Below are 15,271 nucleotides of genomic sequence, written 5' to 3'. Positions count from 1 at the left end.
TGTGACGGAATATCTGGGCATGATGTGTCTCTGGGACCCGCTCAGAGTGGTTCCACCACTGCTGCGAGTTTTCTCCCTGGGCCGGGCTGTCTGTTGGTATTCCCACGGCAGTGGCGGGATCTCTAGGCTCCTCACAGCATGTCCCCATTTCTGTTGGCATCCATCTGTGGGCACACGTCTTTGCGACGATGTCTTTGACTGTGTGCGGGCCTGTGGCCAGCTCTGGGAGAGTTGAGGAGCAGGAAGGTCTTTCCAGAGGGCTGAGTCTTTCTCTGGGGGTGTCATTCTGTGGGCCCCCATGTCCCTGATGGGGCTCTGAGTATGTGTGTGTTTCACTGGGGAATATTGCCAAAGGGCTGAAGGCTGAAGCTGCTGTGTTCTCTTTGTGGGGGGGGGGGGGGGGTGCTTCCAGCACTGGACATCCCTGGGATGTCTGTGTGTTTGGGGGGTGTCCATATTTTTGCGGTTGTCTATTCTTCCGAAGGCCCTTATGTGTGACCGCATCTGTGTTCTGCAGGCTCCGCCCCCTGGCGGTGCCTACCGCGGGAGCGTGGGTTGGGAGACCAGCCTCCTGGGTGTTTCTGGGGTAGCGGTCCAGGGCTGTATTTCCAGTTGGGCATCTTGCTGGATGGGTGGAGCTGGCCCTCCGCTGGGTGTGCCTTGGAGGGCACACACTGTGTCTTTCTTGTCCACCATTGTATCCCCAACTTCAGCGAGGCTGCCTGGCAAAGAGGAAACCTCAACAAATATTTCTCAGATGACGATGCGTTGAAAGAGAATCTCTGTAAAGGGGTTTCTGGGGAACTCCTGAGGGTGTGCACCTCTGAGAACATCTCCAAGTTTCTTTCTCAGCCTCTGTGTGTGTGATGCTGTTTCCGCGTGTAGAACCGTTGCTGTTCCAGATCCTTCTGGCTTCCAGCATGTCTGTGGTAGTGTCTCCCTCCAGGTGTGCGTGTTTGTGTGTATCTGAGCCTGTCAGCCATGCTGAGGGCAGGTCAACTGTCTTTCTGATTTGTGGTTTGTGACAGTGTTTCTAAATAGCGATGTCACATCTCCCTGGTGAGTGACTAAATTCCTTAGGAGGGGTCTGTTTTCATTTGGGTGTCTGTCCAGGTGTGTGTGTGTGGTGTTAAGATCATGTCTCAGTAAGGGGTCTCTTTCCGTCTGTCTCCAGGTGTGAGTGTGTGTCCATCTTCACACCTACATCTTTGCGTTTGTTCTCGGTCGTGCTTCTGGGGGACTGTCCTCCTACCCGCAGAGGCTGTTGTGTGTCGCGCGGGCGTGCTGCAAGGACCGCCATGCTGGGAGGCTCTTTCCAGGAACCTGTGGCATCTCACCGGCTCTGGCCTGGTGTCATCTGGCTTTGTTCAGTATGTCTTGGCTGGTGTCCCTGCTCTCTCGGGGTGTGGATCTTGGTGACAATGGGTTTGAGTGTGTGGGTTACGTTTTGGGTGAGTGTCTGTTTCGATTCCAACGCATCTCGAAGCACAGAGCGTGTCTCTGTAGATGCAGGCCCTGGGGGCTGTGGCTCTGACATGGAGGGGACTCCGTTCCCAGACCAGGAGTCCACGTGTCTCTGTCTCTGATGCGTAGCCCCATAACCGCCCCAGCCTCCCTGCAGGCTTGTGGGTCTACAGCTGTGACTTCAATCTCGTTTCCATCAGCCTGTGCACAGGCCTGGCTTGGCTTCGTTCTCTTCCTCTCCAGCGACATGTCTTGGGGCTTGTGTGCTTCTGTGTTCACATCAGGAGACAGAGAACTTTCGACCCACAGACGCACAGCCGCCATTCCCCAAATACCACCTCCAGAAACACAAACCTTCCAGCACACACTAGCACTGCTTTCCAGACGGTTCTGACCAGCACTCACGTAAGAGGTCAACGTTTCTGAACATCTCTGTGTCTATCTAGCTGCTGACATGTGTCTCTCCGACAGTCAGCTATGTGATTCTGTGCGTGCGTCTCACTGGCTGGAGCCCACGGCAATGTCCCTGAGTCTCTTCCTGAAGACCCTTCCCCGCCTCTACTTTCTACAAAGCCCCCAGCACAGGCCTCTACCTCCTCACTCCTCTGCCCACGCCCGCCCTGTCACCCCAATCCAGATCCCACCTGGGACAAGGCAAAAAAGCCACAGGGCCCTGCTCCCCGATTGGCGAGGTGGGTCGGAAGCCCTCTCCCGGCCGGCGGCACAGCCTCTCCAGCGCGGCCCGGCTCCAGGAGGGAGGAGCGCCGGGGGAGCAGACCCACTTGTCACACGCCGCCCCCAAGACCCGCTTACCTCGAACGAGGACCACCTGCTCTGCGCGGCCTGTGCCCACGGCGTTGGTGACCGTGCAGATGAAGGTGGTGTTGACCAGCTTGTCCACCGAGTGAATGATCAGCTGGGGGCCCTGGGCGACGGCTGAGGCTGGCAGGGTGCCCGAGGTTCTGGAGAGGATGGGGGTCATGTGACGGGGACAGCAGGGGCCAGACGGGAGCAAGGCCTGGTCCCTGATGACAGAGCCCTCGGAAGCCCAGCTCCAGGGATCTAAAACTTACTGCCTGAGAGCCCAGTACTGCCAGCTCCCTCCTTCTGGAAGACTCATGGGTTTGGGCCCCTGGTGGTCCTCTCCCATGACCCAGGAGATCAGGCCCCCAGCCCCTCCTCCCTCAGACCCAGGAGATCAGGCCCCCAGCCCCTCCTCCCTCAGACCCAGGAGTCCAGCCCCAGCCCCTCCTCCCTCAGACCCAGGAGTCCAGCCCCAGCCCCTCCTCCCTCAGACTCAGGGGTCCAGGCCCCCAGCCCCTCCTCCCTCAGACCCAGGAGTCCAGCCCCAGCCCCTCCTCCCTCAGACTCAGGGGTCCAGGCCCCCAGCCCCTCCTCCCTCAGACCCAGGGGTCCAGGCCCCAGCCCCTCCTCCCTCAGACCCAGGAGTCCAGGCCCCCAGCCCCTCCTCCCTCAGACCCAGGAGATCAGGCCCCCAGTCCCTCCTCCCTCAGACTCAGGGGTCCAGGCCCCAGCCCCTCCTCCCTCAGACCCAGGGGTCCAGGCCCCAGCCCCTCCTCCCTCAGACCCAGGGGTCCAGGCCCCAGCCCCTCCTCCCTCAGACCCAGGGGTCCAGGCCCCAGCCCCTCCTCCCTCAGACCCAGAAGTCTGTACCCCCAGCCCCTCCTCCCTCAGACCCAGGAGTCCAGGCCCCCAGCCCCTCCTCCCTCAGACCCAGGAGTCCAGGCCCCCAGTCCCTCCTCCCTCAGACTCAGGGGTCCAGGCCCCCACCTCCTCCTCCCTCAGACCCAGGGATCCAGGCCCCCAGCCCCTCCTCCCTCACACCCAGGAGTCCAGGCCCCCAGTCCCTCCTCCCTCAGACCCAGGGGTCCAGGCCCCAGCCCCTCCTCCCTCAGACCCAGGAGTCCAGGTCCACCCGGGACTCACGTGCTCCAGTCATAGCCTGTGGGCTCTGGGTTGCTGCGGACGTCACAGCTCAGGGTGGCCTCACTACGGCCGAGGTACCAGTTGTCATCATAGCCAGAGATGGAGACTTCAGGGGGGTCTGATGGAAACAGGGGGACTGGCTGAGAAATGGGGAGAATCCCCGAGGAGGTGATAGGTAAGCAGATAGATGGGAATCCTACAGAAACGGCATAGGAGCCAGCCCTCATGACCTAGTGGTTAAAGTTTGGGGTGCTCTGCTTCAGTGGGGCAGGTTTGGTTCCTGGTCGTGGAACCACACCATGTCAGTGGCCATGCTGGGGTGGCGGCTCATATAGAAGAACTAGAAGGACCTACAACTAGAATCTACAACTGTATACTGGGGCTTTGGGAAGGGAAAAAAAGAGAGAGAGAGGAAGATTGGCAACAGATGTTAGCTCAGGGGGAATCTTTCCCAGCAATAAAAAGGAAAATAAATGAGGAAGGACAAAAGGGAGAGAGGCAGAATATTAAAAAATAAAAGAAGAAATGAGGTGGTTTGGCAGGAGGTGGAACCACAGAAACTGGTGCAGATCAGTCTGGGCTGTGTCTGCTGAGGCCAGTGTGGACACCATCCAGGGACGCCGCTGTGGGTGGTTGTGAGGAAGGCATTGTTCAGTGTAGACAGGGCCTGCGGGAGCCACTTCAGATAATGTGTGTTACCTCCAACTGCCAGAGTAGGTGAGGGGATGGGTTTAGCCGAAGGCCTTGCCTGGGAGCCAGGGTAGAGGATTCTGAGTTGGGGTTTGGGGTATGTTTGGACAGTGACTGGAAGGGCTGGTAAGGTTCCCATTTGGGCAGAGTCTGCAGGGAGAGTGCCAGGGCAGCCTCTATGGATGGTATTAGGGGGTGTCAGCGTAGGCAGTTTTGAAGAGCTGGCACAGAACATTCTGGAAGGGCCAGTAGTGACAGGGCCCAGAGGGGCCAATGTGAATCATACTGGGGGGTGGGAGCTGGTGTAGAGACCCCAGGAGGCTCAGTATAGACGGTGCCTAGGGAAGCCAATTCAGGCAGTGTGAATGGGGGTGCGTGTGTAGACAACGTTGGGTTGGGCAGACCAGGAGTCGTTGATATACAGACAGAGAGGGAGCAGTGTCCACCAGGGTCCATGAGAGCCAGGAAAGATATGGTTGGGGGAAGTTACGTGCTGGTAAACTGGCTCTCTGAAAGGAGGAAAAAAAAAACCCAGCCCTTGAGGCCGGCCCTGTGGCATAGCAGTTAAGTTCGGCGCACTCCACTTCAGTGGCCTTGGTTCATGGGTTTGGATCCTGGGCACAGACCTACACCAATTGTCAGCCATGCTGTGGTGGCATCCCACATACAAAGTAGAGAAAGACTGGCACAGATGTTGGCTCAGGGCCAATCTTCCTCAGCAAAAAAAGAAAAAAAAAACCCCAGCCCCCAGCTGCAGAGTTTGCCAATTTCCTTGTCATAAACACTCCCCCAGGCTTGATTTCAAGCTACCAATATGACTTCACTAGATGCAGAATTGGGAAGAAATGTATAAAACTGGCCCTTGCAGACCCACTATGGCTTACACTGTTGATGGTGGCAGCAAGAAGACAGCCTAGGGAAGCAGTGTAGACCATGAGGGGGCAGTGTGTAGATAGAGCCAGTGTAGACAACAGGCAGGAAGGCAGTGCAGAATTATTCGGCCCGAGGGAACCAATGCAGACAACACTCGGGGAGAGTGTAGACATGCCCTAGAGGAGAGCGTGTAGACAGCCCTGGGGGTTCGATCGCTCCTGACACACTCACAGCGCACGGAGAGGCTCACAGACAGCAGATCGGGCTCCTTGAAGCTCTCGTGCTCCACTTTGCAGATGACCTCGACACCGTCTGCTCGGCCCAAGGGCACCAGGGTGAAGCGGCTGGTGACGGTGACTGTGCCGGGCACAGACCCGGACACCTGGCTCTCTCTGGCCTCCCCATCCAAGGGCGAAAGCCAGGAGATCCGGGCGGGTGGCCGGCCCCCCGTGGAGACACAGCGGGCTACGGGCACAGGCTCCAGGCTGAGCGGGACCTCCTGCTTCTCAATACGGTTCTGGGGCTGGGCTGGGGAAAGGAACAGAGCGGGCGTGTCAGTCTTCACCTGCAGTCATTCAACAAACACCTCAGCCGTGGAGCTGAGCAGTTAAGACCCAGCTGCCCAGGTTGCCATCCCAGTGCTGCTGCTTAGCAGCTGCATGGCCTTAGGCAAGTCATTTCCCAACTCCGTACCTCAGTTTCCTCTGAAACTGGGGACGATAAATGTTCCCACCCCCTAGGATTGTGTGCGGATTAAATAAATTATACGTAAAGCCCTTTGGACAGAGCCCGGCACTGTGCTATGCATGAGCCATTTTATTATACTGTCTGCTCTGCTCTGCTAGAAAAGCAGAGACGGCGTCTGAAAAGCCTGGAAGAGGCTGAGATTTAAAAAGAAAAGCCAAAAGCAGGCCAGCGTGGTCCAGAGGTCCAGCTGGAAAGACCTCCCACTTCTTTCCTGCGATCACGGTTAGACTGTGGTGCTGGAAGTTAATAAAGGCAAGAGACTCCCGAGGCTGGGAATCATTTGCCCTTTTCACTCATCCTTCTGGAGAACACGGGAAAATATTAGGAGGGAAAACCGACCCTCCACGAAAAATCAGAATAGCACCCAGTTCCCGACGCGGGCCCCCACCCAGCCTGACGCCTGCTCCTGCCGCACGGCTCCAGCTGCCTCTGGACCTCTCCATCTGGGCGTCCCCTGAGCTTCTCAGCCCTCCTCTGCTTCCCTCTCCTTCCCCTGCCTCCTGGACGGCCACAGCGCCTCTGATGGCTTCCCCACATCCTCTCTGCACCCTCCCATCCACCCTTGGGTGCCCCAGGCACCCCACCCCACCCACCTCTGTCCCTGCTCCCGCCCACTGCGGGGTCTCGGTGACCTTGCACCTGGAAGGCTCCGGCCCTCCTTCTGCTTGGCTCGCTCCTCCCCTTCCTCCAGGTCCCAGCCTAACTTCCTCTAGGGAAGTTCTCTGACTTCTGACCCTCTCCTGTTGGTGGCCCTCGCAGCACCGCCTGCTCCCTCCAAGAGCCTCGGCTGTTCTGTTCTGCTCTCCTGCCCCCGCAGGTGCCTCCCCAAACCTCTTGCCCAGAACAAACGATTGCACAAGAAGAGGGACCTTTGCAAGGGGTGGTGGGGAGAAGAGCCGGGCTCTGGGTTATGCAAAACAGCTATGGTTTCAGGCTGCCTAGAAAGGGAAGCGTTGACCCAGGAGATGCCTCAGACTCTCCGGGGCTGGAGGAGGGAAAATAAAGTGTCCAGGGTGATGTGGCTTCTGGGAAGTCGTTGGGGGGCAGGTGGGATTCCAGGGGAATGCCGACAGTTAGCAAGAAATAGCATCCTTCAAAAAAATACCTTCCTCCCACTTCCCCGGCTCGCTCAGCGGCTGTGTGGTCGCCCTGCCGCTGAAGCCGGAAGGCTGGGAGTCCTCCCCGAGGTCCTCCCTCCATTCGTGGACGAGAGCTGACTATCTCCCAACAGTGTCTCTCTTCCACCCACTTCCCTCCACCCGCCTCCCGCTGAATCTGGCCTCTTCCAAGCCAGTGCCTTCTCCCTCCTGGTCTCTCTGCTTCCAGCCACCTCTGCTGACCCCTCCAATAGCCCCCCACAGCAGCCCGTCATCTTCAAACAGTGTCAACAATCTGATCAGGTGGCTCTGCTGGCTGGAACCCCTCCAACGGCTCCAAATGGTACTTGGGATGAAGTCCACCCGACGAGGCCCAGGCAAGCCGGGCCTGATGGGGTCCCTGCCTCGGTGAGGGTCACCCAAGCCCTCACCACCACCTCGCCAGCCTCCTTTCTGTTCTTGGCACGCCAAGCTCGCTCTCCCACCCCGGCTTTGCACACACTGTTCCATCTGCTCGTGCATCCCTTCCTCTGCTGGTGGAGGTGTGCCCACGAGGGGCCCTTCTTACACCACAGGACTTGACTAAGAGGCTTCTATCTAAATTCGATTCTGTCTAAATGAGGCCACCGGGTCCCTTACTCGGAGTGAGTATTTTACAACATCCTGTTTGCCAATTTCATTCTTCTCTGGCTTCATCTTTAAAATATCCCCCAAATCTGATCTCGTCACGCCCACTGCCTCCACCTCGGTCTATTTGCTATCAACTCCCGCCTGGACTTACACAGTCGCCTCCTCTGTGGCCTCCCAGCTTCCACCCTCACCTCCCACCTCCGTGCAGCCAGAAGGAGCCTGGGAGACCCCAAGCCAGATCACACCCCTCCCCTGCTCAGAACTTCCCGGAGCTCTTGTGCTCTCAGGGCAAAAGCCAAAGGCCTGGGCCAGCCCAGTGGCACAGTGGTTAAGTTTGAATGCTCTGCTTCAGCGGCCTGGGGTTCGTGGGTTCGGATCCTGGGTGCAGACCAACACACCGCTCAACCAGCCATGCTGTGGTGGCATCCCACATACAAAATAGAGGAAGACTGGCAAGATGTTAGCTCAGTGACAATCTTCCACACCAAAAAAAAAAAGCAAAAGTCTTGATAAGCTCCATGAGCCTATCTGTGATCCATGCCCTCCCCTTCACCACCTTCCCCGTGTCGTCCTTTCCTATTATCCCTGTCTTCACTCATCTCCACCACACTGACTTCCTCATCCTTCCTCAAATATTCCAGGTGCGAGCTGCCTCAGGGCCTTTGCACTTACCATTCCCTCTGCCTGGCACTCTCTTCCCTTAGATATTTGCAGGGTTCCCTCAGCTCCTTCTAGTTCTTGTTCAAACACCACAGACCTCGCTAGGTGAAGCACAACCTGCCCCACTCCGGCGTCCACAGCACGTATAACCACGTGTACGGCACATGTGTATGGTGGCAGATGGTAATTAGACTTTGGGTGGTGAGCACGACACAGTCTATACAGAAATCGAAACATGATGTATACCTGACACTTACAGAATGTTATAAACCAATGTGACCTCAATCAAAAAAATAAAGGGAAAAAAAAGAACAGTGCCTGGTACACAGGGGTGCTGAAGATACATCCCTGCTGTGTCCCCAACTGGCAGAACAGCATCTGACAAAGAGCAGGTGTTTCAGGAATATTTGCCAGTTGACTGAAGACCACGGAGAAAGTTGACATTATGGCCGAAGCAGAGAGGGAAACAGACCCCTTGCCACATCGCGCTCCTCCCCACCTCACTGTCCCCCGCTCCCCGCCCTGCTCACCTATGGCCCTGAGCCAGGTCACTCCACGGCCGGTGCCCTGGGGGAAGGTGGCAAACTCGCAGGTGTAGTTGCCTTCATCCTCCACCGTCAGCCCCCCCAGCGCCAGCGTGGCATCTCGCAGCTCCATCTTCGCGCCCTGCCCAGCCCCAGGGCTCTGCCTGGCCGTGACAAAGGACAACCGCTCCTTGCCAGGCTTCGGGCTGGGGAAGCTGGGCCCGTACAAAGGGTGGAAAACAGCCACGTTCGAGCTGATCCCAGCAGCATCCATGCGCATCCACGTCACCTGTGACACCTGGACCTCAGAGGCTGGTGGCAGCAGGTGGCACGGCAGCTCCACGGTGCCCCCCAGGTGGCCCCGCACCTCGGGCAGCACGCGCACCTGCACATCCTGGGCTCCTGGGAGAGAGGGAAGAGGGAAGTCAGGTGGGCAAAGGACCCAGACCCCTGCAGGCTTGGCAGGGCCGTCCTGAGGGGGCCCCACAGGGACATGCAGGCCCCAAAGGGAACACCGGAGCCTTCAAGGGGCCCCGATTCCAGTAAGGCCAGCCAGAAAAGACACAGAGGAAAACTAGGGCCCTCTGAGTCCATCTAACACATCATGGAATTACTGTGACTAGGCGCCATGAGGAAATCGTGGTTACATTGTGTGGCTTTTTCTTAAAAGATACAGGGTTACAATGTCAACTTTGCAATCTTCTCTCAAACGGTTCAGTAAGAAAATAAAACAAGATACAGAGACAGTGAAGAAACAAATGCGGCCAATGGCCCCGCCGGAAAGTCTAGAGGCCTCTGGTCCACCCTTCCACCCGCATGTTTGAAATTTTTCAGGATAAAATGTTTGGAGAAAAAAATAATCCTCCCAAATCAAGTCAACAGAAAAATAAATCGATCACCAAACAAATTTCAAAAAAATTAAAAAGTGGGAGGGTAGTTTTCATCTTTTTCCATAGGAATTTACTTGCTCCCACCTTTTGATAAAACCTACAGCTCTCTTAGACTGTTTTTTTTTTGGGGGGGGGCAGCTTTACAGAGAAATAATTCCCATCTACCCATTTAAAGTGTCCCGCTTAATGGCTTTTTGTATATTGACGAGTTCTGCATCCATCGCCGTAATCAATTTTAGGCCATTTTTATAATCCCCCAAAGAAATTTCTGTACCCATTAACAGTCACTCCCCATTCCCCCCGACCCCACCCCACCCCCCAGCCCTGGTAACCTCTCATCCACTTCCTGTCTCTAAAGATCTGCCTGTTCTGGACATTTCACATAAACAGAATCATGCACTATGTGACCTTTTGAGACTGGCTTTCTTCACTCAGCATAACCTTGCAGGGTCATCCATGTCATAGCACGGGTCAGTACTCATTCCTCTTTATGGCCGAATAATATTCCATTGTGGGGACATACCACATTTCGTTTATCTCCTCATCAGCTGACGGACATGTGGGTTGTTTCCACTTTTGGGTGGTCATAAACACAGCTACTGCGAATATTTATGTACAAGTTTTTGCTAAACGTCTGTTTCCGTTTCTCAGCTTATCTTTTTTTTCCTCATTTTTAATAACAACCGGAATAAAGAAGAATGTTTCCAGCCTGGCGACTGAGGACACAGGCTGCCTGGGTTTGAATCCTGGCTCTGCCACCTGCTGGCACTGTGACCTGGGGCAAGCCATTTAACCTCTCTGTGCCTCAGTTTCCTCAGCTGTAAAAAGAGGGTCATGACCGCGCCCACCTCCTGGGCTTGTTATAAGGATTAAAGACTATTTGTAGCGCACTTGGCACAGGAAACACGGGCTCCGAGCTGGTTAAATAAACACAGCCGGGTAAGTGGCTCTCGACACTCAGCCTCCGGCAAAGCCAAGGGCACACACCCCGTCTCAAGGGGCTGACTCCGACCCAGCTGACTCCAACCGAGGTGGGGATGGGGAGTGTGTGCAGCCTCTGGTCTCACAAAGGAACCCAGGGAACATTAACAGGTGACCCTAACGAGAGGGTCCCCGGCAGAAAGCAACCCCTCGGGCGGGGCCGGTGCCAGGCACTTTTGGAAAGAAGCCATCAGTGAAGTGGCAGCAGGGTGTGACACACGCATCATCTCGTGGAATTCCCCGCACAGGTCTCCCAACTCAGACCTCACAGTGCCACCTTGGGAGATGGGGCCTCTCCACTCTGGGGCGACCCCAGAGCGACAAGAGTGTGGCATCTCGGAGCAGATGGCAGGGATCTCCTGCTGGCTCTGTCCCTTTCCAGGTGGCAGACCTTGTTTGGAGCCTAATCTCCTCCGTCTATAAAATGGGGATGTTTAAGTGGCCGTGCAGCGTCCCTGAGACAATTCCATGACTCAGTGTTTTCCCGTAAGCCCTTCGCAGGGCCTGGCACGGGTGAGTCAGGCCGAGGTGAATGGCCCCCCGCAGCAAGCCGGATCCAGCTCTCACTTGTGTTTACTTTCGCCCTACATGGCATTGTTTCAGAAGTGACCTCGCGGCACAGAAGGGTCTGGAGATTCAAGGTCAAAACTCAAACAAAAATCAGGATATGGGACTCCCGGGGGGCAGTTGGGTGGCGCTGAGGAAGGGCCACCCCGTTCCCTCAAGGCATTCCCTGAGGTGCCAGGACCCTCCTCTCTCCTGGCTGCCACATGCACTCAGTGCGGGACAAGGATCCCCAAAAGCTCTGCCCCCTTCTAGCCGGTTGAGGAAGGAAGGGTCCCCAGTCAGGTGCGTGGCAGAGAAAGCAGGATGGGGCCAGGGAGTGGGGGCTCCCCCTGAGGCAAGTGGGAGCCAATGAGGGCTCTTCAATTGGAGAAGGACTTGGCTGAAGCCAAGGAGACTTGAGGGGAAGGCGGAGCTGGACAGCAATGCATTATCAGACACCAAAAGGCCTGACAAGTGTCAACAAAAAGACCCAGAGGTCCCAACTGTGCCTGGGCATGGGGAGGAGGTCGGCTCCACCAGAGGGAGTTAGAAAGGGGTTTAGCGGTTGGGGGAGAGGGCGGAACCGGAAGTAATCTGCTCTCCCGCCATCCTTTCCCATCCTATGCAAATCCATGCAACCAGTATGGACTCAACCCACGGAGCAGGTGCTCCACAAACACTGTCGAATGAGTATCAGGCTCTGTGCTGGCAGCGGGGCCACCAAAGCGCTGGGACCATCAGATGCCATTCCAGCAGGGGAGACAAATATTGCACAAACTGTCATCACCAAGGACACCATAAAGACTGAAGGGGGTGGGTGTGGGAGAAGAAGCTGGAGCAAGAGGCCTGACCCACTGAGGCGGGTGCGGAGGGCTTCCTGGTGGTGGAGACTGGAGCCCTCTCTGGGCCTCTGGGCCCCTTCTGGGACTCAGCTTTCCTGTCCTCAGGAGAGTCCTGTGATGGCAAGATGCTCCATCTCCCTTTGGAGGGAGGCTGTCCCCCCCTCCCCCGCTTCTGGGGGGGAGCGTCTCAACACTGTCAGCTTCAGAGGACTAAAAACACCCACTTCTAGCTCCCTGTGGGGCAGACTCCTCAGATCATTCTTTCACCCCCAGGATGCTGCCCCAGGTGGCCACGCACCTCTCCGCTCCCTGAGCCGGCCCTCGTCCTCCAGCCCCGCACCCCATTTGTCTACACAGCACCTCGCCCCATCTGACACCCTAGACATTTCTCGACCCCCTTGAGCTCCACCAGGACAGAGATTCTGTCCCGTTTTGCTCACAGCTGGACCCTCCGCACCTGCAACAGAGACCGGCTGGCAGTAGTGAATGAACACGGTCCTAAAACCCCGCGCTCTCCGACCCCTTCTCAGTTGCTAATTCTGAGTGAATGCGTAGGCTGGTTGAGCCCCTGAGGGGCTAGCAGTCCGTTTTTTTTTTTGGCATTTCCACTTCAGGAAAAGGTTCAGGATCAAAGCGTTGGAGTCCTCCCCGCCACCCCCCGCCCCCCCCCACCTTCTCTCTCACCCCACACGCATCCATCAGGAAATCCTGTCAGCTCCATCTTCAAAACACATCTACTACAGTCCGACCACATCTGACCCGTCCACCGCCGCCATCCTGGCCTCGTCTGCTGGCACCTCCCCTCTGGGGCAGCCCCCCCTCATGGAGGACTGCAGATGCCCCTCACAGTCTGTTCCCACAGGCAGCCCGAGGGGCCTGTGAGAAGCTACAGCAGACCGTGTCCCTCCTCTCTGCTCTGAGCCCTCCCATGGCTCTCTTTTCACTCAGAAAAAAGCTCAGGTCTTTCCAGCGGTCCACAGATGCTGCCTGGTCTGTGCCTGTCCTCATGCTGACCTCATCTCCCACCCTCGTCCCCTTGGCTCACCCTGTTCCAGCCACGCTGGCCTCCGCACTATCCCTCAATCGTGCCAGGCAAGTCCCACCTCAGGGCCTTTGCACATGCTGTCCCCTCATCTTGGAATGCTCTTCCCACACACGTCCCAAGGGCTCCCTCTCTCCCTTCCTTCAGCCCTTTGCTTAGCCAGGCATTCCCTAATCGCCCACTGACAATAACAAAATCTCCTTGCCTCTGCTCTGTTTTCCTCATAACTCCCGATGTATCGTCCCCAAGAGAACATCAGTGCTGGGGGCAGGGACCTTCATCTGTCTTGTTCTCTGCTGGATCCCCAGAGCCTAGATCAGTGCCTGACACACTGTAGGAGCCCCAGAAACGTGCTGAACGAATGAATGAGATGAAGATGGGGAACCAAGAATGCAGCAGATCACACAGGCTGAGGTTGAACTAGAGTTTAGTCTTTTTCCTGAGGGTACTGGGGAGCCACAGAGAGTTACACATAGAGGGAGGAACAGGCTTCGGTTTGTGCTCTAGAAAGAGCCCTCAGAATGGAGTGGGGCAGGGTCTCAGAGCAAGAAGAGGGACCTGGACCAGGGTAGGGGCTGTGGGGATGGAGGGAAAAGCGGACTGGAAGCATATTCAGAAGCTGGAATGTTGAGACAGGGAGGCTGATAGACGGTGGGATAAGGGGGAACGGGTGTGGACTGCCGCCCAGGTATTTTGCATTTCAGGTGGAGGCGGGGAAATGAAGCCAAGAGGACAGCCCGCCGGCCTGGAGTTAGGACTCTAGTGCCCAGCACGCTGCTGGGTGGGTGCCTGTGCCCTGACCTTGTCCAGGACCTGGCCGGCACCACGGCGGGGGAGTGACCGTGAGAACGCTGGCCTTCCTCAGCTTCCCTCCACGAGCCAGAATGCTGACAGCTCCATGAGGTGTCAGCTGGGTCCCCAGACACGCTTCCTCTCCCTGCGGCCCAGGCCTGCAGGTTTCCTGTCGGGGGCAGAGTGGGGGCTGCCCAGGGCATTGTGTGAGCCGGGGGGGGGGGGGGGGGGGGGAACTTTGGGAGACAGACACCGAATCCAAAACCCTCCTATCTGGGGAAGGGAAGATCAAGACAGTGACCTATGGAAAGGGAGGGGGAGGGGGCTGGGGGCCCAGACTCCTCAGTCCCAGAACAGACTTCTGGGTTCCTGCCCAGCTGGCCTCTCCAGGCTTGGCTCACCCTGGACCTATAAAGCCCTGGGAGCCGCCCTCTCCCCACAGGACGCGGCCAGACTCTAGCAGCCCTTTCAGGCCAGCGTGCTGAGAGGACTGGCCTCGGCTGCTGCCTCGGCCACCTCAGTAATTAATTAATTGCATTAATCATAGTGCCCACCCCCACAGTGGACATCCAGGAGCCGGTCTGGGGGGTGAGCAGTAGCAGGCGCCACCAGGATGTGGGGCTGTCTGTGTGACCTGCCTCCTGATTCGCCTGCCTCCCTGGTGGTCATCACCCAGTGCCGGGAGATCCCCCCTCCCTGGCTGAGAGTTCTCTACCTTTGCTCAGGGGCTTGGCTGCCCCGAAGGCCTCCCCTGGGGGCTCTGACATTTCTGCGGGTGGATCTCTAGGACTGTCTGAGCCTCTCACACAGAATCCCTTACGCGCAGCGCTCCGCCCAGTTCAGAGTTCACACCTGCCTGCTTCTGCCTCTGAGACCGGCCCCGCCCCCCCACAGGTCCCTCTCTTTGATCTCTGGTGTCTGTCCTTGCATCCGGTTCTTAGGGTCCCAAGCTATGTCTCCAACTCCCAGGGTCTCTGGTCTCTGCCTCTGTCTCTCTCAGAGACCCTGTCACTCTTACCTTTGTCTCCAAGGAGTGCCTGTCTCTGCCTTCTGTGTCTCTCATTTTTTTCCTCTCTCTCTCTAACATCTTTATGGAGATATAATTCCCACACCCTACAATTGCCCATTTAAAAGTGTACAGTTCAATGGCTTTTTGTATATTCATAGATTCATGTGTCCATCACCACAATCCACTGCAAACGTTTCACCAGCCCATCAAGAGACCCCGCCTCCTTAACCGGTCTCATATTCTCTTTCCTGTGGAGCTCTGACCTCTGTGGTCCCTGTCTTTCTGGGTCGGGGTCTCCTGGTCTCTGGAATCTGGTTCCGGCCATCGATTCCTGGGGTCTCTGATCTCTTGAGGTTTGGGCTCTCCATCTCTCAGGTTTCTGTTTCTCTCTGTCTCTGGCCCTTGGATCTCCCTGCGCCCTGGTCTCCCCAGCCCCGCATGTCTCTCCCCATCTCGGACACACTTCCTCCCTGCCTGGGCCATCTCACTGGGTCCCCTCTCCTCCTCCTGCTCCATTTCTCAGCATGGCTGGGACAT

At 57.0% G+C, this 15,271-nt stretch overlaps 1 protein-coding gene across 4 annotated transcripts in view; it reads right to left on the bottom strand.

Annotated features, from left to right (window-relative positions):
* The window catches only part of NECTIN2 (nectin cell adhesion molecule 2), a 28,589-nt gene that overhangs the window by 8,761 nt on the left and 4,557 nt on the right, over positions 1–15,271 (bottom strand). For all 4 annotated transcript variants that reach the window (XR_011543796.1, XR_011543795.1, XM_070632912.1 and 1 more), the window contains exons 2-5: positions 8,639–9,034; positions 5,206–5,502; positions 3,412–3,529; positions 2,278–2,426 (exon numbers count right to left, since the gene is read on the bottom strand). Coding sequence is in view for 2 of the 4 variants with exons in the window: in XM_070632910.1 (XP_070489011.1) it covers positions 2,278–2,426; positions 3,412–3,529; positions 5,206–5,502; positions 8,639–9,034 (960 nt within the window). In the remaining 2 variants the exon portion in view is untranslated. The remainder of the gene's footprint in view (positions 1–2,277; positions 2,427–3,411; positions 3,530–5,205; positions 5,503–8,638; positions 9,035–15,271) is intronic.

This window comes from Equus przewalskii, chromosome 9 (assembly GCF_037783145.1).
Source record: "Equus przewalskii isolate Varuska chromosome 9, EquPr2, whole genome shotgun sequence".
NCBI lineage: Eukaryota > Metazoa > Chordata > Mammalia > Perissodactyla > Equidae > Equus > Equus przewalskii.
The sequence above is the reverse complement of the archived record's forward strand: the minus strand, read 5'-3'. Positions and strand labels throughout refer to the sequence as shown.